General features: G+C 40.1%; 2 protein-coding genes across 10 annotated transcripts in view; one reads left to right on the forward strand and one right to left on the reverse strand.

The window, feature by feature from the left end:
• Positions 1-8040, forward strand: part of CCNI (cyclin I) — a 46897-nt gene extending 38857 nt beyond the window's left edge. For all 3 annotated transcript variants that reach the window (XM_025998228.2, XM_072745428.1, XM_072745427.1), the window contains one exon: positions 6445-8040. In XM_025998228.2, coding sequence (XP_025854013.1) covers positions 6445-6894 — 450 coding nt within the window. In that variant the 3' untranslated portion in view covers positions 6895-8040. The remainder of the gene's footprint in view (positions 1-6444) is intronic.
• A 3724-nt stretch (positions 8041-11764) lies between these two features.
• The window catches only part of SEPTIN11 (septin 11), a 95606-nt gene continuing 81116 nt past the window's right edge, over positions 11765-26254 (reverse strand). The window contains exons 8-11 of one of the 7 annotated variants that reach the window (XM_072745423.1): positions 23633-23765; positions 22026-22213; positions 16273-16337; positions 11765-14345 (exon numbers count right to left, since the gene is read on the reverse strand). In XM_072745423.1, coding sequence (XP_072601524.1) covers positions 16316-16337; positions 22026-22213; positions 23633-23765 — 343 coding nt within the window. In that variant the 3' untranslated portion in view covers positions 11765-14345; positions 16273-16315. Of the gene's footprint in view, positions 14346-14819; positions 18582-22025; positions 22214-23632; positions 23766-26254 lie in introns of those variants that run through there. The other 6 variants (XM_072745422.1, XM_072745421.1, XR_011999180.1 and 3 more) reach the window with 6 other exon arrangements.

The raw sequence follows: 26254 nt of genomic DNA on the forward strand, positions 1-26254 counted from the left end.
AGTAGAACTTATCTTTCTGAAAGAGGTTTTGTCCTGGTAGTTCCTATTATTGCCTAAGATTATTCCATCACTTCTATCTGCAAATTGACAGAAAATGTTATAGGCCAGTTTATATAGACAGTTATCGACTGTCTATATAAAATGTACCAGTTTTGATGGAGAAAATTCTCATTCAAATGGAAAAGTTAGTAAAGGGTGCTACATGTTGGCAACTACTTTGGATAAGCTTATTGGTTGTATTCATGTCATCAAATAGAACTTAAAGGTTTACATTTGCTGTAAACCATACCCCTTGCCAACTGAATCCATAAAAGACTGTGAATAATGTACTTTCCTTTTACATATCCCTATTTATTCTTATTTGGTGGTAGTTATTATTTATTTTATTGGATTGTCTTTAGAGAAAAGACAGTTAAATTCTGAGCTTACATAATTACATTTTGTAATAAAAAAGAACTAAGTTTAGCAAAGAGCTGCAGTTATTGAACTTAGAGTACTGTAAAAGAGAATAATACTTGAATTTGGTGTTTTATAAGATGCTTAATAGATCTCATGGATGTGAACTGTAAAAGTTAGCACACATGTAAGAACCTCAGTGCTACCTCTCAGCTCTGAGAGTTTCAGTTCCTAGTCTGTGAGCAGAGAAAGATTAAAGGCCTTTTCATAAAAAGGTTGGTGATCAGAGCAATATATTAGCAATACATTAGACAAGGCCCATGCCTCGTCTGTGTGCTTTGTTCCACTGTTTTTAGCATGGCTCCGCTTGTTCTATATCCCTAGGACAGGCATATGATGTTAGTTGTAACGCAGGCTGTTTCTCCTTTACAAGGGAGATATGTTCTCTTATTATTAAATTTTTTTTTTTTGGAGATTTATGAGAGAGGCAGAGACCTAGGCAGAGAGTGAAGCAGGCTGCATGCAGGAAGCCCCATGTGGGACTCGATCCCGGGACCCCAGGATTACACCTTGGACCGAAGGCAGGCTCTCAACCACTGAGCTACCCAGGTGTCCCGATATGTTCTCTTAATGGCATATCTTAGATTGTTAAAATTGAGAAGTATTTCTTTCCATTGAAATAAATGCTATCATGAAAATAAATTCTAGGAGATAGTTGCTATTTAGTGGGAATTTTTAGAAATTATCATAAACTACCATATAAGAATAGTGTGGCACAGGAAATTTACTTTGCCTACCTATGGTGTTGGAAAGTGAACTTGAATATTAATCATTTACATGAGACTGTGGGAGTAGGGGAAGGGATATTAATAGAAAACTTCTACATTCCATTTTTTATTTTTTTATTGGAACAGTTGACATCTTTATTTTTAAAAAATATTTTATTTATTCATGAGAAACAGAGAGAGAGAGGCGCAGAGGGAGAAGCAGGCTCCATGCAGGGAGCCCGACATGGAACTCAATCCTGGGTCTCCAGGATCACACACTGGGCTGAAGGCGGTGCTAAACTGCTGAGCCACCCAGGCTGCCCCTGTTGACATCTTTAAATGCTCTAACTTGGTCTCTGTGCCTATTCCCAAAGCTAGTAGAGAAAATTTACTATATGAGGTATTACTGTCACAAAGAAAGGATAGACTCTCAAGCATAAATAGTAAGACTGTTGTAAATAGCATTTGTATTCTCTAGCTTTGAGAGCTTGTTCTCTACTAAAAAAAATACTGGAGAATATGCTTATTCTCTTTCATAAGTCTTCTAGTGTTGGGTGCTGTAAGAAGAATGTTCACTGAAATTTGTTCCTTTTTATTGAAGGAGTATTACGGATTTAGAACTTGAAGAAATCTTTGAAATCATTTCATTCATCTGTATATCTTAAACCTGCAGTCCAGGGAACTTGGGACTTTCTTAGAGGCATACAGGACTGCTTAATAAAGAACCAGTGCTTTCCCATGCACACCTTAAAGATTTAGTTCAGTGGTTTTCAGAGTTTCTTTTAGAACTGGAATCCTTCCCTTGACTCCAACAAAATCTTGTACACAATCCCAGAATATAAAGTAGGAAAATACTACTTTCTAATATGTATTTGGGGCAGAGACCTGTTGGGTACAGTCTCACTCAACATGGCCTCTCCCCTTCTGCAGGCTGTTAGGACATAGTTTAAAAAACATTGTTCCGTTCTCTTATGTGAATAGTTATAGTCCACAAACATGTATTGAAAAATCTGTGATCTAAGGCACTGGGGATACAGTGATTGTAAAAAAATGAAAAAAGGTCTCTGCCCATATAGTATTCAAATTATAATGGAAAAGATAGTTAAAAACAGTATCACAGACTTTGGGACTTGGTCTAAACAGTTCTCTAAAACCAACTGGGACTGATAGCCAACATATGTGGCCCAAACCTGATGGATCCTGATTCTTTAAGGCTCAAGACTGTCTTTGCTGCATTCACTTGTGTTTAGGTAGGAGTATCAGGTCTAATATCTTTGTAATTAGACGTGTGATAAGGCCATGTACTATCAAATATTCTCTCTGCATTCTTGGTTCTAGCATAGGAAATTTTTGCAACGTATTGGTGAGATCATGCCAGAATTACTTCTGACGTGTTTCCCAGTGTCCTAGTTTGAGGGGACTACTGATGTCCATCATAGACAACCCCATACTGTGAGGAGACCACTCTCACTGGCTCTGTCTTTATTCCCTCTGACTGCAGACAAAGTACAGTGAGTGTTCCTGGTTTGAAAGGCAAGCTTCCTTCCTAGTTGCCCAACCCTGCTTCTCTTAGCTCCCATGATACCTGTTGGTCACCTTTCTGGAATGGCTACACTTCTTTCTCTTATCCCTTCTTTCATTGTTCTACCTATGTAGCTACACTCACATTCTCCTTTTTCTGATTAATGTGACCCACTGAGCATTTCAGGATGTTAACTCTACTGAGTTGAGTGAGTGTAATCATCTCCCTCATCCCTAGCCCGGCAGTAAAGTAGCAGGCCTTCCCCACCAGGGTCTTGAGGGTTCGTAAGGCCAGACTGCTGCAGCAGGTGTTTTCAGTGCTTCGTGCTGTCCAGCAAACCTGGGGCCATCTGAACCTGTCATGTGTGTTGTGTTCTTCTGGTCAGTAACCCATCTGGCTGTCTGCCCTATAGACTTTCAATGCTGTCTGCCTCACCTTCCTTGGTGAGCTACATTACAGTTGTGTTTTTCTTGCAAGGGTTACTTAAAAATGGTTCCCATTATTTGAAATTTGGAAAGATAGTCATGAAAACTATCACTCAATGTCCACTTAACATCCTGCAATTAGAATGAGTTCATTTTATATCTTTTTATTACAGTTTCATTAAAGGACTTGTCTGGTGTCTGAAGTTATTATGGTAATTCCAGTTTATGTGCTTGTTTTGTCTTCTCTACTGGATCTCAACAAATCATACTTGATTTGTTTCCTTAGAACAAATTCAGGTAGTAGATTAGAAGGAATTTCTTTTGATATAGGATTTAGTTGGATGGAAATAGAGTTTACATAGATGATATTGGTTTGAATAATGTCTTTATCATTTTTCAAAATGCAGTTGACTCTTGAACAACACGGGTTTGAACTGCACTACAGTACACTACTGTAAATGTGTTTTCTCTTTCTTAGGATTTCCTTAATAACATTTTTTTCTCTGGCTTTATTGTAAATATAATACAAAATATCTGTTATTTGACTTTATGTTATTGGTAAGGCTTCTGGTCATTAGGTTATTTAGTAAAGTTTTTGGGGAGTTGAAAATTAGATGCAAATTTTTCGACTATGGGAATTGGTTCCCCTAACTGCTGTGTGTTGTTCAGGGGTCAACTGTATAACTTTCTGTTAACTTTTTTCACAGAGAAAGATTACAGTGGCATAGTTTTCCTTTTACTTAAAATACATGTCCTTTTTCAAACCACATGTCTGTGTGAACTCTGTTTTGTAGTGTTCTGTGATGTTAAGCCCAGTGATCAAGGCATTAGAATATTTGTGATACTTTTACCTTTCTAGGCCCCTAAATATTAGTCATTTGCTAAAGAACAGTTTATTAAAGTAGTAAGTACTTTTCAGAAGTAATTTTTATACTATAACCTTTTCACTTCCCAATTTCTTTCATTTCTGTTATCTCCCTTTTGTTTGGCCTTCTTGAAATACTGACAGAGGTACTTATCTCCTTAACCATAAACCCCCATCCTTCTTCTGTGTTTTTGTTCCACTCTTTTTATTATGGCTCAGCTTGTTATGCATCCCTGGGACATGATAAGTCGTAGCCTACAGTTGTAAGCTTCATAGTTGGGGACTATCTTTAAGTATTATGAATTCTTTTAAGGGAAGAAAAAAAAATTCTAAGACTAGCTAGTAGTAGTATTCCCTTAGGGTGCTATCTAGTGTCTTTCAAACAAGGGAAAAAAATTAGTGAACCAAATGGTAGAAATTAAAAATGGTCATTTTTCTGTATTGTTTCTGAAGAGTTTAGGCATTTTAACATTTGTACTGTGATAACACCTGCCTTTCATTCTTCTTTCCATTTATACTTTTCTGGGTACCAAGTAATGAATATTTTTAATGATAAAACCAGTCTTGTGACCAAGTGTGTTCGTTGTTCTTGCAGATACGTTATTTTCCTTTATTTTCTCTGTGGTATTGCAAACAGTCATGCTGTGTACTGTAGGTTATATAGGTATGAATAAAATGTGGTTAAGAAATATCCAAAAATGGGCAGCCCCGGTGGCCCAGCGGTTTGGCACCGCCTTCGGCCCAGGGCGTGGTCCTGTAGACCCTGGATCAAGTCCCACATCAGGCTCCCTGCATGGAGCCTGCTTCTCTCCCTCTCCCTCTCCCTCTCCCTCTGCCCCTCTCTCTCTGTCATGAATAAATAAATAAAACCTTAAAAAATAAAAAAGAAATATCCAAAAATACTTATAAAATACACAAGAGTGGAAAGTTGATCCCTGATAGGTAATAATCTAGTAGGCTTCCTGGAGATGGTGACAGTTAGCCAGACCTGGAAGGAATAGGTAATACAATTTCAACAGGTAGAAATAGGGTGAACCAGGGGTAAAGTAAGAGGGCAAGCTGTGCGCAGACTAGAGAGTGCCAGCCTGTTTGGCAGAAATGGGGAACACAGCGTAGGATACACCAGGAGATAAGACTGAAAAAGAAGGTTGGGGTCAGATTGTGGAGAGTCTTATGCCAAGCTAAAAAGGTTAGCTTATTTCTGGTAGGCACTGAGGGGGCCGCTAAAATATTCAAATAGGGGAGAAAATGTATGTTGTTAGAGGAAGATTATTTTATTTATTTTTAAATTTTATTTATTTTTTTAAAAGATTTTACTTATTCATGAGAGACACAGAGAGGCAGAGACACAGGCAGAACAAGAAGCAGGCTCCATGCAGGGAGCCTGATGTGGGACTCAATCCTGGGACTCTGGGATCAAGCCCTGAGCCGAAGGCAGTCGCTCAACCTGTGAGCTACCCAGGCATCCCAGAGGAAGATTATTTTAACTACTTATAGGGAAAGTAGGACAGAGAGACTAATTGTACTCTTTACCACAGGTAAGATTTTGAAAGCCTTCCATGTGTAGTCATTGTACTAGAAAAGAAACTTAGGGAATAAAGATGAATGTGATGCAACACCTGCCTTTTGGGGGCTTATAGTCTATAAAGGAAAAGCTTAATGGTTAAGCAGATTATTTTTTTTTTTAAGCAGATTATTTTAATACAGTGTGATGTGAGTATGGTGACAGGCTGAAATAGAAACAGATTCTGGAATTTGGGTGTGTGAGGCGCATGGGGGAGTCAAAGGGTAGCTTCAGAAAGGATACCTGAACTATCCTGAAGAATACGAAGGAATTAGTGAAACCTCCAAATTAAACAAAAACAGTTCTTGTTCATGTTGTCAAGCCTACTAATTTCTACAAAAATATAATTTATCAGAAGTTCTCATTGGCTATTTAAAAAAAATACTTAAATTGTTCTAAATTATTGGCTATTTTAAAAACAAAATTGTTCTAAATTCTTAGCCAGGTGATCTTCCCCATCTCTTAAAATTTTTCATGCCTCTGGTTTTTTTCCCCTAAATTCTTAATCAAGTTTATGTTTATCTGTTCCTTGGTCTTCGTGAATAGATTAGAAGAGGCAAAGAGGGTGGGGTGAAGGGTCATTTAGCCAGGGGGAGTAGACTGCACAAAAGTAGATGTTAGATTTATATAGTGAACAAAAGAGAATAGTTTCTGTTTTCATGAAGATGTTCACCGTATCATTGCAAATACAGAATTTAAGTTTCAAAGAGTCTGACATTAGAAGTACAGATTTGGACATGTTCCCTAAGAAGATGATAGGGAGGCTGGAGAAATAGAGGAGTTTCAATTAGAAGGTGTGGGGAGAGAAAAGAAAGCTGGGGAGGAGGGAAGGTGGTCAGCAAAATGAGAGTAGTCTATATTAACTACATGATCAACTTTGTGGGTTTTTTTCCCTCCTGGCCCAGATGGATAGCTCCCAGCTGATCCACTGTCGGGAGCTCGTGGCACATCACCTTTCTTCTCTGCAGTCTTCCCTGCCTCTAAATTCCGTTTATGTCTACCGTCCCCTCAAGCACACCCTGGTGACCTGTGACAAAGGAGTGTTCAGATTACATCCCTCCTCTGTCCCAGGCCCAGATTTAGATTTCTCCAAGGACAACAGCAAACCAGAAGTGCCAGTCAGAGGTGCAGCAGCCTTCTACCATCATCTCCCAGCTGCCAGTGGGTGCAAGCATACCTCTGCTAAACGCAAAGTAGAGGAAATGGAAGTGGATGACTTCTATGATGGAATCAAACGGCTCTATAATGAAGATAATGCTTCAGAAAATGTGGGTTCAGTATGTGGCACTGATTTATCAAGGCAAGAGGGACATGCTTCCCCTTGTCCACCTTTGCAGCCAGTTTCTGTCATGTAGCCTCAAGTGTTACCTTTAAGTGCAAACTAAGGTAGACTACTCTGAGAATGGGAACATGGAGAACCATGGAAAGGCTATATAAAGGTATATACCTTATCAGGCTGATTTGAAGTGAGCCAGAAAAAAAAAAAAAAAAAACATTTACTTTTGTGGGAAATTATAATCAACATTATTTAAGCATATAAAGACCAAAAGAAAAAAAAAAGTAAAATTCAGAAGATCCAATTTTTTTTTTCAAGTAAAAATGTTTTTGTAGTGTTTGTCAGTTCCATCCTTTCTCTACTAAAATGTAATGGAGATTGTACCCATATCAAAAATTCATATTCAGTGTTTTTTTTTTAAGTTCCAAAATTCATAGCTGGCACACACCCTGTCTCCAGCATCCTGATTTAATTTTCCTCGTTTTTGTTTGCTGCTTTATTGACTACTTAATGAACTTTATGCATGTTGATCTGTATAGCCTGACTTCCACTGATTAGGAAACCCTCAAAATTACTATTTAGCAATTTAGTGAATAAATTATTTCAGTCTGGCAGCCATGTTTAATCCACGATTCAGATTGATCCAAAAAGGGTTCTTCAAAATTGCCCCATGTAAATGAGAGGTGGGAATAGAAAAAGGACTAGCATTACCACATTGATTTTGTGTTTGTCTCATTCCAGTTCCTGGAGTTCAGAAACAAAATTATTGTTTTCATTTTTATCTTAATTTAGAACTTAAAAGTGGCATGTAATTATAATTAGGGCACTGTTAGATTTGTTGAAAGCATATTTGACATTTGTATAAAAGAATTTGTGATAAAGTTAATATATCCAGGTGCTCACCAAAGAAATATCAAATGATTATGGTTTTGGTTTCTTTTGTTTTTGGTAACTGGTCAGTTTTCACTCATTTATAATCAGTAGGAGAGACTCTCTAGATATTGGAACAGCTCTATGATTTGGGTCTGTAACATGTAATAACTGAATTCAGTACCCTAGATTTATGTTAAGCTATTAGTATTTTCTTGATGAAAATTACCCTACCTGTATTTCTCCTAATTTCTGGATCCTGGGCTCCTTGTGCAGTCTGAGGAAGGTATTGCAGTCAGAACCGTGTACTGATGATAAAAGCCTCTGGTAGCAATAAAGTTGTCCTTAACCTTTGTATCTTTAACTTTTTTCTGCTTGCAAAGAGGTACAAGTTCCGATTGCTTAGGCACTGCTATTTCAACTACAGAAACTATAAAAATCCCAAATACATGGTCACAGAAAATAAAACATGAAGGGGATTTAAATGTGACTGAGGATTAGGTTTTGACATAAGAATTTTTCTTCTGTATCCTTCTCTCACCTTCCAGACAGTGAATTTTCATCTGAGGGAACAGTTTGAGAGAGCACGCTAGACCTGCATCTAGATAATGTCATTTTAAGCCCACTGGTTTTGTTCCAGGTTAGCAGAGCAAGAGTGTTCTCAGGTCAGCATTTGACTTGTGGTAAGGTGGACTGCCTACCTACTTAGGACGTTAAAATCCATTCAAATGGGAAACTTTTGCTTACATGTAAGTACAGGAAGTGGGAGAGAAGTTTTAAAAAATGAACTATTTATGGGTGAAGATAGCAGGAGATTGGCTTTGTAGATACACATTTTTAAAAATCCCCCTTATCCTAATTTTCATCTGGTCGGTTTCTTAATTCTCCTGCATTGTGGGAGCTCTGAGAAATTTACAACTACATATATTCATCATTTCTACAGAGTAAATGGCACTTAATCCCTTCTACCTCCATTTAACAGATAATGACTACTTTTGTTGTATAAGCTAGTGATAAAATTGAGTCTAGGGTCAGGAGGATGTTTCTAGTCAGCTGCTACAGATTGAATAAAAGTTAGAGGGCAGTAAAATTTCAATTGGTTGATTTGGAGGTTTTCTAATCTTACCAAAAATTGATGATGAATCAGTTTGGAACATGGTATTTTTTTCATGGGAAACTGAATTGGGATGGGTGGGCTGCTAGCTCTAATGCCTCAAACCTGTTTAACCCATAGTTCAATTAAATGATGGAACGCTGGGGACCAGACCTTCCTGAGCACTATTTCACTTCACTGTCCCAAAGACCTGATCTACCATGGGGTCTTGGCTCTGAGGGGCCTGAGCTCATGAATTTAGACAGAAAAAGCACAGTTTTCTTGAACAGCATGGAATTTCTCATTAAGAATGCTCCTGTTCATTGTCTCGATTTTCTTTTTTTTTTTTGTCTCGATTTTCTTGATGAAAATTACCCTACCTGTATTTTTCCTAATGACTTCTGGATCCAGACTTGGGTGCCTGCCCCCTAAAGTAGTATTTCCTTTCTCTTGCGTTAGAAACAACATGTATGTGTGTCCTCTGTAGTCTACATACCTGGATTTATAAGCTTCCTAATTTACAGATTCTGGAGTTCCTGAAATAAAAGTCAGTCATGCTTGAGCATTACTGCCCAGAGCAGGACAGTGGCCTTTCACTTAACAATGTGATTAAGCTGCTGGCACTTGGCCAACATGGTGAGGCGCTTATCCTTATCCTTAAGGTAGTTTGTACGTTTTCATCTAGAAAAGGGAAGGTATTGTGCCAGATGTTCTCACAACCATCCTGAAAGATCGTATCCCTGATCTGCATTAGCAAGTTGAGGGTTAGAGAATCGTCTCATGCCACATAGCTAAGAATTTTTAACAAGGTTCAATCTCTCACTTCAATCTTTACCCATTGTATTTGTTAACATGAAGTTTTTTTCTAACATGATTGTTATCTCTGAAGCCTCCAAAACTCTAGAAATTAGCCTTTAAATGTTTGAGAGGGTCTCCTATCTATGCCCAGTATTAAATAATGTCTTGAGCTTTGACCACTAGATGGTGCTTCTAGAAAAACAAAGCATCTTTCTAGAGTTTTGGGGAAAAACTGAGTTACTTAGGTTTACTGTATGAGAATGAGCAGTAGTTGAACACTCGTCCCGTTGCGAAACATTAACATTTGCAGTTGCAGAATCACAATTTAAGGCACGGGAGTCTTGTATATCTGGGACTGAGGGAAAATGAGCAAGATCTGCTGTAGTATGGGACAGATTGTGTCTAGCTAGGTCTCATACCAAAACCCAAAACAGAACCAGTCTTACAAAACGAATCCTAAATTTTCCAAGTTGCCTAGCCCTGCAAAGTAACCTAGAAATAAAATGGAAGACTTGTTCCCACATCCGTGAACCTTGCTGCTTTCAGTTTGAACTGTATTTGACCCAATTCATTAAGACAGAAAAGATGAAATACGGGCATATATAACATTGGTTGCATCAAGGAATTAAAAGCTTTCTCTCACCATAATAAATTTAGTGGCCATATAAAATGTACTATTACCTTACTATCTCTGGATTATTGAAAAGGCATAGTAAGAGGTAACCAAGAATGTCTTACCAGAGAAATTGGGGAAGAGTTTATAGCTCATTTTTTAGTTTCCAGGAGCTTCTGAGTAAAGGGTAAAATGGGAAAAACCTCTCCCTTTCTCTTGACTATAATCAGCGCATCAAATGTCAGAATTGTTGATCTTACTGTGTTACACAACAGTACAGTAATAGGAAAGCACAGGCCCAGTGAACTGGTTTCTCATTTCTCTGAAACAGCTTATTTTGGTAGGCAAGAGGACACTCTAGAATGAAGAGCAACCTTAAGCAAGCAACCACTGAGAGGCAGTCTGGGCAAGGTGGGGGAGGAGAGGGCTTCTGCTTTTCAGAATACAGTCTGTCTTTAGCAGTTTCGCAGAGAAAGGGCTTACCTTTTCTTTTGCTCCAAAACTTTTCTGTGTTCATGAGCTATACAGAGACAAGTGCAATTCATAGTGTTTGGCTACATCCCCAGCATCTAATGTAGGCCTGGTACAGTAAAGCAAATGAAGTATTAGGGAAGGGAGAGAGGAAAGGGGTAGGGAAGGTGGATGGATGGATGTAAATAGCAAGGAGAACTGGAACAGCACCTTCACAGATCTGAGAGCATCGTGCAGAGGGTACACAGTTGAACCAAACCCCAGCACTTTATTCTGTACTCCCTTTCCCATATACACACGTACATGCATGTGTGTGTTGGGGGGGGAGTGGATAGGGACCAACTTCATTATAATAGTCTCTGCCTTCTCTGATCTAGGTGCTGTAGTGTTGAAAAAGTTTCCATAGTGGGCTGAAATGCCACTCACAGCACTGTGGTAACCGATTTGAGGCAGACATGACATCTTCATTTGTGCCTCACACTATGTTCTACTGACTACCCAAAGATCTCATTCGTGTACAGCTACTTGTCAGAATAGGAAGGTTGGAAAGGGAGGAGTGGACTTGTAGGCTCAGAATTAGTCTTTTCAAATGAACATATTAAATCCCTTCACCAACCGGGGAGTTTCAGCTACTTGGTAGAAACTGATCAGAAGGCCAGATGGTATCCATCACAAGGACTAAATGGCATGGTCTTAAGAACTCAAGTACAAGGATCTTCAAAGCGATCCACATTGACATCACTGTCAGTCTCCAGGATGGAAAGATGACAGTCATCTGCAAAGCAAAAGGTTTTGTGTAGAAGCATTTAAATACAGTGAAAATTATGTACTTAGTTTTTCAGATATTTAGGAACAGTTTACTTATAATCCGGGCCAATAGGCAAAAATGATCAATAACTAAGAGGAAGGTTTCATTTTATAGTTGTCAGGAATTGGCGGAGGGGAGAGTTTGGTGAAGCATATTGGGAAGATGACCTAATTTTTTTCTGTCCCAGCAGCTCAGCAGATACTGATTCAGAAGATTTCTCTTTATATGTGGGCTGTGCCAATCTCAAGTTGACCATCTAGACTACACTTGCTGAAAGTAATAAGGCAGTCTATATCTGAAATCAAGTAATGTTTTTATTTTAAAAGACTAAATGAAAAATACCCGTTACCAATGGAAACCGGTTCAGATGACTCAGTTCTTGCTCTGCTTTTCCACAATCTAGCTTGGGATAAGCAAATAATTATTACTGATAATAATTAGCCCTGGAGTGTTTTCACAGCTCTTAGGTTCTCAAGTTCTGCTGGATGACCAACTATCTGTTTTATCAACACTTGAGAAAAGGAACCAACTAGGGTAAAATGCCAAATCAACGGAGAGGACAGTGCACTTGATCAGTGGTGTCCATGATCAGCTTGCCCTAGGTAGCTGAACAGAGGCCAACCTAGAGTAACCTGTTCCCCATACTTCCTCTAACCTGGCCATAATGGGAGAAAAAAGGGACTAGCAACAATAGACTACACATTTCTTTACTTAAAGAATAAAAGGTGTCTGATCTGACTTTTAAATGTTGCTCAAAAAATGTCTTTACACCTTGATGCAGAATTTTTAAAAATGAGTGACAGGGTTAATTAAGTTCATATTAAAATATTAAAAATAAAATCAATTATTATACTTAGTGCTTACAGTGGTTACACGTTATAGGGTGTTTGTGTTTGACTTACAAAACTGATATGTCATGCTCTGGCATCAGTTAAAGGAGTAGGGACCCACTTATCTACCCCCAAGCCACTGGTGACATCACTAGCAGATTTATACCTTTATCGATTATAATGTAATATGGAGGGGAGGATGGCTCTTGACGCTTTTATTTTGACCATGTAGTGGCTCTGATGCATTTGACTTTATTGCATTTAAATGTATCTAAGAAAGCCTCTTGCCAACATGCTCATCCAATTGCTCTAAATGACCTCATTCCAAAAAGTAAAGGACTCAATAGGCAGGGACTTTTGCTTCATCATTTCACCTTTCAACAGAAAACCATGTTACCATTCTCAAATAGAGGGGAACACTCCTAAAGATCTTTACCAAACGCAGCTCATGCCACCAATAGTTTTTATGGTCTTCCCTATAGGGGGCTGAAAAATGAGGAAATAAGCTAAGACTGTGGACCAGTAATGAAATTATAAGGTAACTTAAAATGCATGTTCATGGTCTAAAATAGAAATGAATTTGAAAGTTGTCCCTTGATTATGAACACTGCCCCTTAGAGGTGACTGCTAATAAAGTAAAAGTAGCCCTGCCTCTCTCTAGCCCCTCACAAATGGGTCAGCATTCCAAATCATAGCCTCAATGGCTGGAAGTGTGTGTGTTTCTATGTTGGGGGTGTTTTAAGTGGATTCCAGCAAAATCTATTTTCACAGCCATGGTAGAGAAAACCATCTGAGTAACTTGGAGGACAATGTGGATCAGAACCACATTGTAATGATGCTGTCACCTGGGACAGGTTTTATCCTTCGCTGTTCCCATGGACCGGGACACAAAAACTCTGGAAACAAGGTAAAGCACAGCTTCACAATAAATAAAAAGGCAAGGATGCGCCAGAAAGTTATTTTAAGGTACCTTTAAGTATAAATTGAGTCCTAGAGGGAAAAGTCCTCTGCCCAACACTGGCACATTTTTAGCATGATTACGACTTGGAGGTCAAAATCCCAGTGACAGCAGAGGGATTTCTTTTGGTTGTATCTGAGATGAGATATTCTTAAACAGAATTGTGACTTAAACTTCACTTGAATTTCCCTTTAAAAACTGGTGTAATTTTGATACCAAACTAAGTTTGAATAATCAATACATAAAGCAGAACTGGCTAACTGGAAAAAAAAATTTTTTCCCCCCAAAAACAGAATCCCAAACCCAAAACAACTTATATAAGAGATGCAGGTCACAGAAAAAGAGTTAAATAAAACAACAGTGGTTCCTGAATTTAAAGGAAGGATGCCCACTTCTCTCTCTCAAGAGGCAGATGGTCAGCTGAAAAATAAAAACATTGCATCAATAGAACACTCCAAATAAAAAAGTTGTAGCCATCTGTTCGTTCATGCAATATCAAAAGTTAAAAAAAAAAAAAGAAAAATCCCAAACTCCAAGACAACCCATAAAACTAACAAAAGGGAGAGTGTTGCCCAGATCTTATGACCTGATTGACAGTTGAGGGTCCTGATGGGGCTGCTCAAAATGTTGCTTATGGGACAGAGAAGTCGAGTTAACATGACATTGAGTTTGTGGGGCCTGGAGGTGGCTGACCACCTCTGAAGAGCTGTCTTCGTCCGTGAGTTCTCGGATCAGCAACTTCAAGAATGTGACAGCTAAGCGAGAGGATCCCAACACATGGCTACCTTGGGTCTTGACCCACGTTCTCTTTTTCACTCAATTTCCTTTTAAGCATTATTAAGTATTCCTGGTTTTGGTAGTGAGAAGTCACTTAGGTAACCACCGTAGGCAGTGGTTTGTAAACAGACATTGACAAATACAAACAGCAATGCGGTATTTGACCCGGACTTTAAAAGAATAGGAGGCGATGGTGGAAATGAGGTAACTCTTCCCCAACACGTGTGAACAGACAGCTCCTGCTCTTCTAATGCTCTATGTCCATTAGGAGAGAGTAGGGCTTGTCAACAGGATGGTTACATAAAGAAGAAGCTACAGAAGAGAAAAAAGAAAGATTCAGGTTCAAATTTGATTCTTCAAGTTAAAAAAAAAAAAAAAAAGGAGCTTTTCTACAACAACTGGGAAAGAACAGCAGCGTGTCAGTAAAAGGGATGACTTCCGTGAGCAGAGCCAGGAGTGAGCAGCCCCAGCAGCGCTGACACCAGAGGCCGGGGAAGAAGAGGATACCTCAGCTGGGCCCGGGGACAGTGGGGTGCCAGGGACAATAATCAGGACAGAAGGGGAGGGGGAACAAGGGAGAAAGGGTGGCAGAGACCATATGTGAAGTACAGGATACCATATGGCAAGTGTATCGGAGAAGTTGCTGCTGCCCAGACAGTAGCGTTTGAAATCCACCTGGCTGGAAAGCATGAGACTCTCATTCCAATTTCTTTTATCCAATATAATAATCATGTGTACATATGCATACCAAACACTGACTAAAAAGAACTCACAAAAGGGCACACGTTGTTTGGGTAAAAATATATTTTCCCCCACTTTGTGTCTTGGCACTAGTGATATATGCATAGATTACCTGTCCACCACTCTCCTACCTTAACAGACACCAAATTACTGAGCATATTTGCTAAGTGATTACTTTCTTACTTGAAAAAATGATATACTTCATATTGATACAATTATTTTAGTTTTTAAAAAAGACAAGTGTCTAACATGCAGCTTACATATATGACAATTCTGCATTAACACCAAAGGTAGATTACACAACACTTTTAGAAACACATTGGTTATTTTCAAACAGCAAAATGACAATGATCTACAACTACAGTTTAAGGCATATCAGCGTATTTTAAAATTAAGAAATAGACAAAGTTCTAATGCTGTTCACAGCTTTTATTTAGAAAATTCCCTTCATACCTACGTACAATCTAGACTTTGTAGGTCATAATTTCTACTAAAGAGTCATCACTTATGTATCCTGTCAATGGAACCAAGACTTCTGGAAGCAGAGACTTGATGATTTCAGACACTTGCAAATGGCAAAGCAGAGGGATCTGAAAGGACGGTTTGGAAGGACTACACAGACAGTATGACATGGGTTGGTAACAGCTGAAACCCAAATTCAACAGTCTGTATGTGAAACACTTATGGATATGTCAAGAAAGTGAAAAAACTCAATCCATTTGAGGTGCACAAGATATGAAGAATAAGTGTTATTGCTGGTGATATTACAAAGCAGAGAAGGAAGATAATAAGTAACCTGTGCCCAGTGCGACATTAAATGCTCCCCTGGTTGAGATGCATTTTCTGGACAAACTGACCAATAAGGAGCCTAGGCTGGGAAAACATAGTCTCTAACTGCCAGAAAATTCTCACAAATGCTTTTCCATCACATTCTACATTCTATACAACTGTTACAGGGACCTGAAGTCCAGAAGCAATGGTCATTAAGGTTGAGCAGAAACTATGGGGAGAGGCTAGTTAGAGCTTCTGACTGAAAAAAAAAAAAGTGTTCACTGCCAGCAGTTAGCAGGAGGGAAAACCATTAAACCAAGATCATCAAAAAAGCAAGCAGGCATAAAGGCTATCTAACATAAAAAATATTATCCTCTTGGATTTCTGCAAAGGAAAGTTGGTAGTTTTTTATACTAACTTTATTACAAACTCAGAACCAAGGGCCCTCTGTAGTATCCAGTGATGCCCACAATACTGTGTAGGACACAGCCTGGGAAGAATAATTTCTGACTTTCATACTGGTATCAAGGAAAAGTTGAATTTCTTGTGGAAAAGGTACAAATGTGGCTACTTTAAATATATTGTCTTTTTTTAAATAAACAAAGGCTACTCAAACCATTACCTCCTTACCTCCCTCCAAGAAGGAAAAAAATAAAATCCATCTATCCCATTTGTTTCTCTAATTTAAAAAAGAAAGATCCCAAAGTTTTCTTACTACTGTACTTACATGCAAAGGCGAAAGCACATCCAATTAGATTTGAGGGTATCATTTATTCCGTGCAGAGCCAAGGACTACTGTGAAAAAAGGCACAGATACAGAAAGAAGAGAAGGGCAGCAACAAACCAAACGGGGCCAGGGAGTGGGGGCAGAAGAAGAGTTCAGAAGCAACATATTAAAAAAAAAAAAAAAAGCTTCTAGAACTTTCTTTAGACTTTTTATTCCCTGACTCTCCATATGGTTTATTTTGTTGTGAAAATTTTCACGGGGGGGGGGGGGGGGGGGGCAATCAACAATCTAGGAATCAAAAAGTCAGCTGGATGCCTTTCACAGCAAGGCTCACTTTTGAAAAGGCTTTAGTGATGCATTAAAAATGATAATTTTAAAGTGACCATTTTTGGACTTTAGAAGTGTATGTTCTGTTACAAGGCACAAAAATGCTTACACAAGCAGCGGTTGGGACAAGCACACAAGTATTCAAGCTTTTGTCTGGTGCACAGCATATGAGCAAATTCAGCCATGGTTAGAATCGGCATGCCATCTAGTATTTGGCTGCTCCAGTACTAGTGTTGGACTAGAATAATTAAAAAACAAAGCAAAATAAAACCATTAGTCCACTGGCTCCTAAACCTGTCTTTATACCCCCACTGCTGCTTCTATTTGGCAGTTTCAAGCTTTGGCCTTCAGTGAAACTGAATTTTTACTTTGCCTAATTATAGGTCAAATCAATTCATGAAAAGTCATAAATTCTTTCCCCGAAAAGCATGGTTGAGGATGAGAAGGGAAGAAAACTTGATTGGAATCAACTAGAGACTTATTTAAAAAAAAAGGTATGTGTGTGTGTGTGGGGGGGTAGGGTACAGCATATTCCACTCTGTTTACCGAAAGTACAGCTAGTGGTGGCCAGAAGGAAGTGCAGATGTGAGCAGCAAGTTTGTGAGATGTATTATTCTTTCAAGTGAGAAGCAGGAGACTACAGAGTTAGGAGGCGGCACAATCTTGTTTGCAGAGGGGGAATCAAGATGATGAAAAGCTAAGCCTCACAAAGGAATAGAGAAGGCAGATTAAACATGCCCCCCCCCCCCCATACGAATGTGGTATATAGTCTGTCACGGTGTGTGCGTTGGCCCTAATCCCTGTGGCGGGACGATGCTTGGATGCAGAGATCGGGTCGAGCTAGTCATGGTGAGTGAAAAGGGGAGGAGATTCCTTCAAGACAACTGGATTTGCAAGGTCAGCTGTTCTATTGCTTCTTCCCTTTATTGCCAAATATGGGAAGGAGTCCATGCAAGGATGCTGGATGTGCAGCTGAATTTCTACCTTTTCCACTCATGGGCTTGTGTTATACATTCCTTCCCATGCCTACCTGGAACTGACAAGGTCCCCTCAGAATTGGTGCTGCAAATGATACAGAGTTTATAACAAATTTTCTATTTAATATATTTCTGAAAATTGTCTCATGATTATTGAAAAGTATTATCTGAAATTCTGATGTCCTAGAATCAGCTATTGCCCACAGAGAGTATGAAAGAGTGCTTACTACAAGCAAAGGGAGGCTGTGGGCAGCCCACTAGGCAATGTTACCTATGTTGACCCTCTGAGAGGGTCAATGTGCTGATAAAAGGGAACATGATCAGCTTTCTCATTGTGGTCCAACTTGGCCAGGATCTGAGGGGAGGGGGGTGGTGGTTCAGAAACATTTTTAAAGCTGTAAGAGGGGACAATCTGATGAGACCCACAACACAGGTCAAATAATGTTATTATAGTAATGAAAAATCCATGCAAATGTCAAAGTCCTAAAAAGTTGAACCATCATTCTGCCTACATACGAAGCTACCTTGGGTTGGGGTAGGTGTGGAAAGAGGCAGAGTGAGTTCAGGGCTTCTGCCACCATGGAGATGAGAAATCAAGAAAGGCAAATTGTTGTCATGGGTATTCGGGGTTCTAGTTCAGCTGCTGAGGCGGTGAGAAGTTCTCCTGACAGACGTACATGGAGCCATTGACCCTCCGTCCCTCGGTCCAAAGCAACATACAAGCAACAGGCATGCTTCCTGCTGCCACTCTGAACAGGCATAAAAGGCAAATCATTTACTTTCCAGAAACAAAGTCCAGCTGCACATAGCTGTTGGTGTTATTCTCTTGTTCTACCATTTTTCACTACCCAACAACATTTAGCGAAATGAGTTAATAGTTACTGGTGTCTGGGGAAGGGTAAAAAAAAAATAAAAAGGACACAGATGGCAGAGATACAATATTACTGCAAAAGCAGGTGAATGCGGGACCATCCTTGGCTTGCCAGGCTTTATGTGAAGCTTGCACTGCAAGTTAAAAAACAAAACAAAAAAGTTAGAAATAATAATAAATAAAAAAGAAAGGAAAATTAGGAGCTCCAGCACCAGCATTCGGTGATGGTGAATACTCATGCAATGATTATGGAATTGACAGAAATTAAAACCACGAATCTGAGTAAGCTATTCTACACAACAAGCAAAAGCAAAATTTTAATACTGAATTAAAGAACATATAGTTAGTTTCCATTTGCCTGTAATTTAGAATTTCTGAGTGATTTCTTGAAACCACTCCATGTTATAGTAGAAGGATATACTCTTTGATTTTCATTTTCTCAACATAAAACTATTAGATTTGGTCATCACATTGGTATTGAATAGGAGCCACATCTTTCCATTTCTGAGTGGCTGGAGTCAGAGAATAAATCTACAACAATGTCTTTGAACAATTAACCTGGGGACTGGAATACAGTGGATGGAGGGCATGCTATTAATCCACTTGGAAAGGTAAAACAGGACAGTCATTCTGGGTTACAGCTACAGCAGTGCCAGGAGCCTTCCCCCTCATTTAGGTACAATGCAACACCAAACCCGAGATCCACAGGTCTCATTTTAGCTGAGTCCAAAACATGCAACCTCATTCATTAGCGAGAATCAAAAATAAAAGTTTTCTTTTTAAAAGATGAGTGGATGACTATATAAACTATAGTTATCAGATGCCAGGTACAGTTTTAAAATGATGGATTTTAAAACCTTCTTTGGGGATGGATGAAACGTAACCACCAATGCCTACTGGAAATTGTGCAAAGTTTTCAGAAAAGAACACTGTCCACTGAACAACTTACCCTCGGGCAGTCCCACCGTGCGGTGTAGCCGCTGACAAGGAAAGTGCCTTGCTGGCCAGGGAGGGCAGGAGATGGGGTCCAACTAATGGCAGTGCCAGGGTTAGTTCTACTTTGTAACCTTAGGAAATGTTATATGCTCTTATGCCACTACAGGTCAAGAAGCATAAAGCCTTACCTACGTTAAAAAGGGAGTGTGTCATTAGAAAAACAATTTAAAACTATTAGAAAAACTAAGTTAATTTTCAAGGTGGAAGCAGAGCAAGCGAATAAATAAGCATCTCTTTTATAAGAATTTTTTCCCTGAAACGCCAGCTCCTGAGCGGCACATATGGGGCTTCGGCATCTCCTCCAGTTAGGTGAGGAGGCAAGAGTCTTCCGTTTGTTTTCAAAGTGCTGCTCTGGTGACTCTGGTAACTGTCTTTCTGTAGTCCTCTCTAACCAAAACTCTCCCTTGGCCCTAAGAGGGGGAGTTCTTCAACTTTTACACTTCAGGCCCCCAAGTGGCAGTAGCTTTCAGTGTTCAAATGAGAAAGGTGTAGAAAAGGTTAAGAACCTAACAAAAAAATATGTGCCATTGTCAGGTACAAAACCTGGTCACTACAGTGCACCAAATTAAGCCTAATTCTATTAATAATACATGAGAATGCATAAATAAGGCTAAAATTGAATTTACACATACTTCATGTAAACTTGAAAAACATTATATATCGCTAAGGCCCAAGGTTGGGATGAAAAGAACCTAAAATGCTCAAAAGGGCAAGGAGAAACCCCCCTACACTGGGAAGTCTGTTACTACATGGACTTTGTTTAGTGGAGGCACAGTACGGATCAGCTCATGGAACTTGTATTGCTTAAAGGCACATCCAGCGGACAGGAAATATCCTTGGATATTTTTGGAACATTGCTGGTCTTTTATAGACATCTTTAATTCTAAAACGTGTACCTTTATGCACATTAGCACTTCAGGGTAAGAAAAACCTAACTTTGGATTTCCTAAGCTTTGAGTCAGCAGTTTTTTTTTAAATTTCATCCATGCCTATAGATGTGGATGGACGGACACACACACACACACACCTATTTTTATCTTGGGTTAGTTAGGATCAACAAGGGTATGATGCCAAATGACTTTCATTTCATCTTACTGCATTCACTAATCTCTCAATGTTGCCTGGGGAGTGTCACCACAAGTGACTGATGCTCCCCCAACATGCATTGTACAAAGCACTTTTCTGAACTGGATTATAATCTAGGCAACTGTTATGCTCAGAATTATCCAGCATAACTAAAATTTCAGCCCTTGGAGTTCTTGATCACTTGAATCTGTACCAACCCCATGAACATCACACCACACCCACACCAACTACTTTTAATTGTTTAGAAAATTTGCTTACTTCTTGGCTCTCCTGACACATTTTCTGCTGTCTCAGAGCTTGGAAAGTCCAAGTTTATAAGGTATCGTTTAAAACTCCGGTGTCACTATGGTGCCACGTTGTGACCTCTGCCTACAGGCAACACAACAATATTCCTCAGGGGTGAGTCTATGTGTTCACCAAGAATATGAGAACACCACCACTGTGCTCACTTCCCCGTGACAGGTCTCCACTACTGTGCAGATCCAACCCTATGCTCTATTTTTTAAGATTTAATTTTTTGCCTCCAATATCTGCACTGTTCACTTAATCGTCAGTTTTTCCTCTGGAAGCTTGGCACCTCAGGGTAAAGAGGAAGGATCCTGAAACACAGTCTGAGCTGCCTCATCACTGCCCTAAGAGCACTGCTCGTTAAACAGACCCAGGAGGGCCGCCACCCAGCCGCCACCGAGGCTCTACTATCTGGTTTCGTACGGACCGCTGAGCCTACTGTCAGATCAGAAGCGATGGTCATAAGACTGCATTCTCGAGGCATGAAGGTGATCTGCTGTAGAGCTTCCAATCATGAGAGAATGTCAGGGCAGGCCCCCGCCTCCCTCAGGCAGCCGCTGTTGAGTACTGAAGGAAGCGACTAGCTTACGAGCAGAACTGGACCCTTTGGCACATTAAATCAAGGCCATATCTTAGAATATTCTTTTGTGTGCTTTGAGGATTGGTAGGGCTGCCTTAACTGGAAGGGTGTTTTGATCCCATTTCCACAATGAAACAATTCACCACCTTGTGGAATTTAGGGGAAAACTAGTGGCCACTGGTAGGTTGCTCCAATCTCCCATTTTGGAAACAAGACTTGCAGTAACTGGCTTATCAAGCCTCACAACGCAGAATAGAAAAATTTTCACAATCATCATTTTAGGATGCCCTTCATCACGAGGCCTGAGGACTGTCTCCAGAGGGCAGTGAAGAGAAACAGACCGTCTTCTCCAAAGTCCTAGTGTTGATGCAGAAGACACCACTGGAGACAGCAGGTTCCTCCAGCCCTGATTGCTTGGTCATGGGGTCAAGTTTTATAAATTAATGTTTGTGTGCCCTTTACAAATACTTTAAAAACCTGTAGTATCTTCCCTGCACTGTAGAGAAAAGACTTGCTTTTATCTCTCTGGTAACAGACCAGTTTCCAGTCTGTAAATGGGAACGTAGAAACATGCAAAAGGAATAAATTATTAGAGGGCCCCAGAGCATGGTGGGGGACACGCGCTTACTTTTTCTTATCCTTGTCTTTCTTGGTTTGTTGGGCCCCAGACTGCTGTGCCTGGGACTGTAGTAGCTGAGCTGCTGCTTTCTTCTTCTGGAAATTGTTCACCTCCTCCTCCAGCTCCTTCTTCTTGTCTTCCACTTTCTTCTTTTCTTCCTGGTGTGTCCGCTTCAGGAGGTCAAACTTCTCATGGAGCTGAGGAAGAAAAGAGGAGGGTAAGCTTGGTGAAGGCCATTTGGATCTATTCAAAAACAAAATGGGCTTCATGCTGCTACACGTGCTGTCGACCCACTGCTGTCGCCCCATGAGGGAAGCACCGTGTGGCGCTCCTTGGGGGAGCCAGGCTGAGCTGGCAAAGGGCATCCTTCCCAGCCCCACTCCACACCTTTGAGACTTGGATGCCTGGCACTAAAGGGAATCCTGTTCATTTTCACTGATAATAAATACATAGTCATTGTAAAAAGCATAAAGAAGAAAATTAAAAAGTTATCCATACTCCTAATTAGAAATTCACCTGAGTGGTAAGAGTAGATCTTTATTTCTGGTCCTTTTTCAAAGTGTGAAATATACACTTACTTACAGACATACACAGTGACCACAGATGATATAGGCTACTCAAATAGTATGTTGAGAAGTTTCTGGCAAATTTCTTGACAAATTGAATTTAGAAAATTATCACGAGGCAGAAACAAAAGCAAGGAGGAAGGGAAGGAGATGGAGGGAGGAAGGAAGGAAAGAATTAAGGAAAAAACTCTTACTAGATAGTTTTAGATTTCTATCCAGCATCCAATGATATGGACCAATGATAAATAACCCTCAACTTTCTCTGCAGCAAAACTATTTTGAGTGCTTAGCTATTTAAATAACCTTTAAATTTCAGTAGTATTTCTAAAGATAAAGGGGAATGATAAGGAAATTATGTAGACATTTTGGAAATGTACAGAACTACAGGTCAAGCACTTGAGATACTCATTATGTACCAAGAGAGACAAATAGATTATTCTGTCTCCCTTGCTGCCTCCCCCCACCCCTGCCTCAATGAGATGAGTGTTACAGCAGAAATCTATGTGAGCTTCTAGGAGGCAGTTCACTTGGCCTGGTCATGGGCAGCAACACGGAGTCATAAGGACCCTGGCACAGCGAGTATGTGCTCACAAAGCAAGAAGCACATGTACAGACATGATGTACAGAGAGACCATAGCCCACCAGCTTGCGCACAAGGGCCCCTCCACAGACTGGCTGACAGACAAAAAAAAAAAAAATTATAGTCCCAGAATCCCAAATCTTATGTTGCAAGAGTCCTAAGTTGAGGAAATATGGAGCCACAGAGAACACGGGACCACATCTGAAGACCTAAGGTCTAGTTTTAGTTTCAGCTCTGCTACTAGGTATGTGACCGCAGAAATCACTTAACCTCTAGGACTCTTGGTTTTATCATCTGTAAAATGGGGATAAGAATACCTGACCTGCTGTCCTCACCACATTAGTATGCTGCTCGTGTGAAAAGATCCATGCAAAAAGTACCGAGGAGAGCATGAAGCTCTATCAAATGTGATGGATTAAGGACATACTTGGCCTGCCTGCCTCTGCCCTGAAGGAAGACAGATGGCTTACCTCTTTCTCTGCCTCTTTAAGTTCAGCTTCTTTCTCCTTCACTCTCATCACAAACATTTGCCTCATTTCTTCTTCTTTCTTCTGAAGTTCTCCCAGAAATTCATTTCTTTTCGCTTCATAGGTCTCCTGAAGACTATTTAAAAGCCACAAACCAAGGAGAGTGTTGTGAAGTTGAATAGGAAATTTCACTTCATATAATTTCTACTCACTGCTTCCAAAAATACAGCCAAGGCTGCCACTTACTGTATTAAAGGACACATAAAATAGCACACCATCTCCTCTTTAGTTATGCAGTGATCAGAAAGACAGGCACATGGAGCATCGGGGAGGAATCACTGTGCACAATACAGCATGACGGGTATGTCTTGCCACGTTTGTACCAATACACTCACACAGGGAAAGCCCGGGTTGGGCTGGCCGGTACCCTCCAGATCAGCAAACAAGGTAGACAAGTAAGATGGAGAATTTAGAAGAGGAAGGCAGCATGGTGTAGGGAGAGAAGCAAAGGCACCAGGGCCTCACAGACCAGGGATTGGATTTGGCCACAGCAATTTACTGGCCAATCTTGGGAAGGGCACAGTCCCTAAGCCTCAGTGTTCTCTGTATCAGATGTGGCTACAACAGTGCTTCCTTCTCAGGATTGGATCGTGGTAATTACATGGGGGCGATGCGAGGGCAGGATTCAATCGTCAGTGCTTAGCAAATATCGCCCCGCTCCCGATCACCTCCCGCCAGTCCCCGATTCAGAAAACAGACCCAGTGAATCATCTAAACAATAGTATATCTAAAGATACTAGAGAAAATTGCTACTTTTCATGTTATATTGCCAATTGTAAATAGAGCAGGCAGGAGTTTTATTTTTATCTTAAACCCCATTCTCCTCCTGACTCTCTACAGAACTCTGAGCCCAATATTTTATTTTTTTAAAGCTTTCATTTATTCATTCATGAGACACACAGAGAGAGAGGCAGAGACATAGGGAGAGAGAGAGAAGCAGGCTCCCTGTGGGGAACCCAATGTGAGACTTGATCCCGGGACCCTGGCTGGGATCATGACCTGAGCCAAAGGCAGACGCTCATTTGCTGAGCCCCCAGGCGTCCCTGAGCCCAATATTTTAAATTGAATGCCAGACTCAGCTTTACCTCTAAGAACAAATACATTGACAGAAAAATTGCTTTTGGTAACACAATTTAAGAAAGCACACCCTCATACACCTACAGAAACAGAGATTTTGGCTGACCTGATTTTGGCTGAGGTCATGAGCTCACGGTCATGAGATTGAGCCCTGCGTCAGGCTCCATACTGGTCATGGAGCCTGCTTAAGATTCTCTCTCTCCTTCTTGCTCTTTACCACCACCCCCTCACCACTCTTGTGCTCTCTCACTCTCAAAAAAAAAAAAAAAAAAAAAGTTCTCTTACCTTCAAAAGTGTCAACACTACCTGTTAATGAACAATCAAGTACTTTGAGGTCTAGAGGTATATTTAGCTTTCATATTATCTTTTGAAACAAAAACGATTTTGGCCAATGTTGATATTGGCTAATATTAATAGCATGGGAGATACTATTTTGAGGGAAACCTTCTTATGATAATGAGTGTATCTCCCACTTCTTTCTAACAAGGAGTGGAAATAGCTTTTACAGAAACAGTACCAAGAAACACTACTCAAAATGTGTTCCAGAGATCACTAGTTTCAAGAGATCTTCAAAAGAAGGCTTCCCAAGGCAAAAGAGTCAAGGGAAAATGCTGTGTGATCTCCAGTTAAGAGAGTCAAAGTGGTTCCCAAGACCAGCAGCAAGTCAGGATCAGCTGGACATGTTTTATGGGACTTTTCTAAACTGTGTTCTAATCCCACTCCTGTAGGGGCTGATTCAGGATATCAGGCAAAGACAGAATAACCTGTATTTTTTTAAAGCTTTTATTTATTTATTCATAAATAAGAGACACAGAGAGAGGCAGAGACACAGGCAGAGGAAGAAGCAGGCTCCCTGCAGGGAGCCTGATGTGGGACTTGATCCCATGACCCTGGGATCACACCCTGAGCCGAAGGCAGATGCTCAACCACTGGGCCACCCAAGGGTCCTAACCTGTATTTTTAAAATGCTTCCAGGTGATCTGATGTAACTCATCTGCCAACCACTGCTTGTCTTAAATGCTCTAAAAGTCCTCACATACATGAACCTGTTTAAGTTTATTAACTTAGTGCTCCCCAAATTTGTTGATTCATGGAAACTTTTTAAAGTAACCCACAGGGAGAATGCAGTTTAGGTAGTGTTACCTACAACATGAGAACCCTCAGGATGACTCTGCCCTATCCAGTCCCAACCACAACCTAGTTTACACTCCAGTTTCTGGAGATACATTTTCAAACTACAGGTCATGACCCAATCGAGGGTCTTAACCAATATGTTAAATGAAAATGTTTAACAGGATAGGATAGAAAATACCAGAGTGCACTGCAAACAAGAAAAGACAAGTGTACTTCAAAGTCTATATACTGGATCATGATGCAGAACACATTTTATAGTAAAGGTTGCCACCCAAAGTCAGAAAGCCCACGTCCTAGAAAAAGATTATCAAGCAACCAGCCAGATGGCCTCGGCCAGGAGACACAAAGTAGCCT

Source organism: Vulpes vulpes, unplaced genomic scaffold, assembly GCF_048418805.1.
Source record: "Vulpes vulpes isolate BD-2025 unplaced genomic scaffold, VulVul3 u000000899, whole genome shotgun sequence".
NCBI lineage: Eukaryota > Metazoa > Chordata > Mammalia > Carnivora > Canidae > Vulpes > Vulpes vulpes.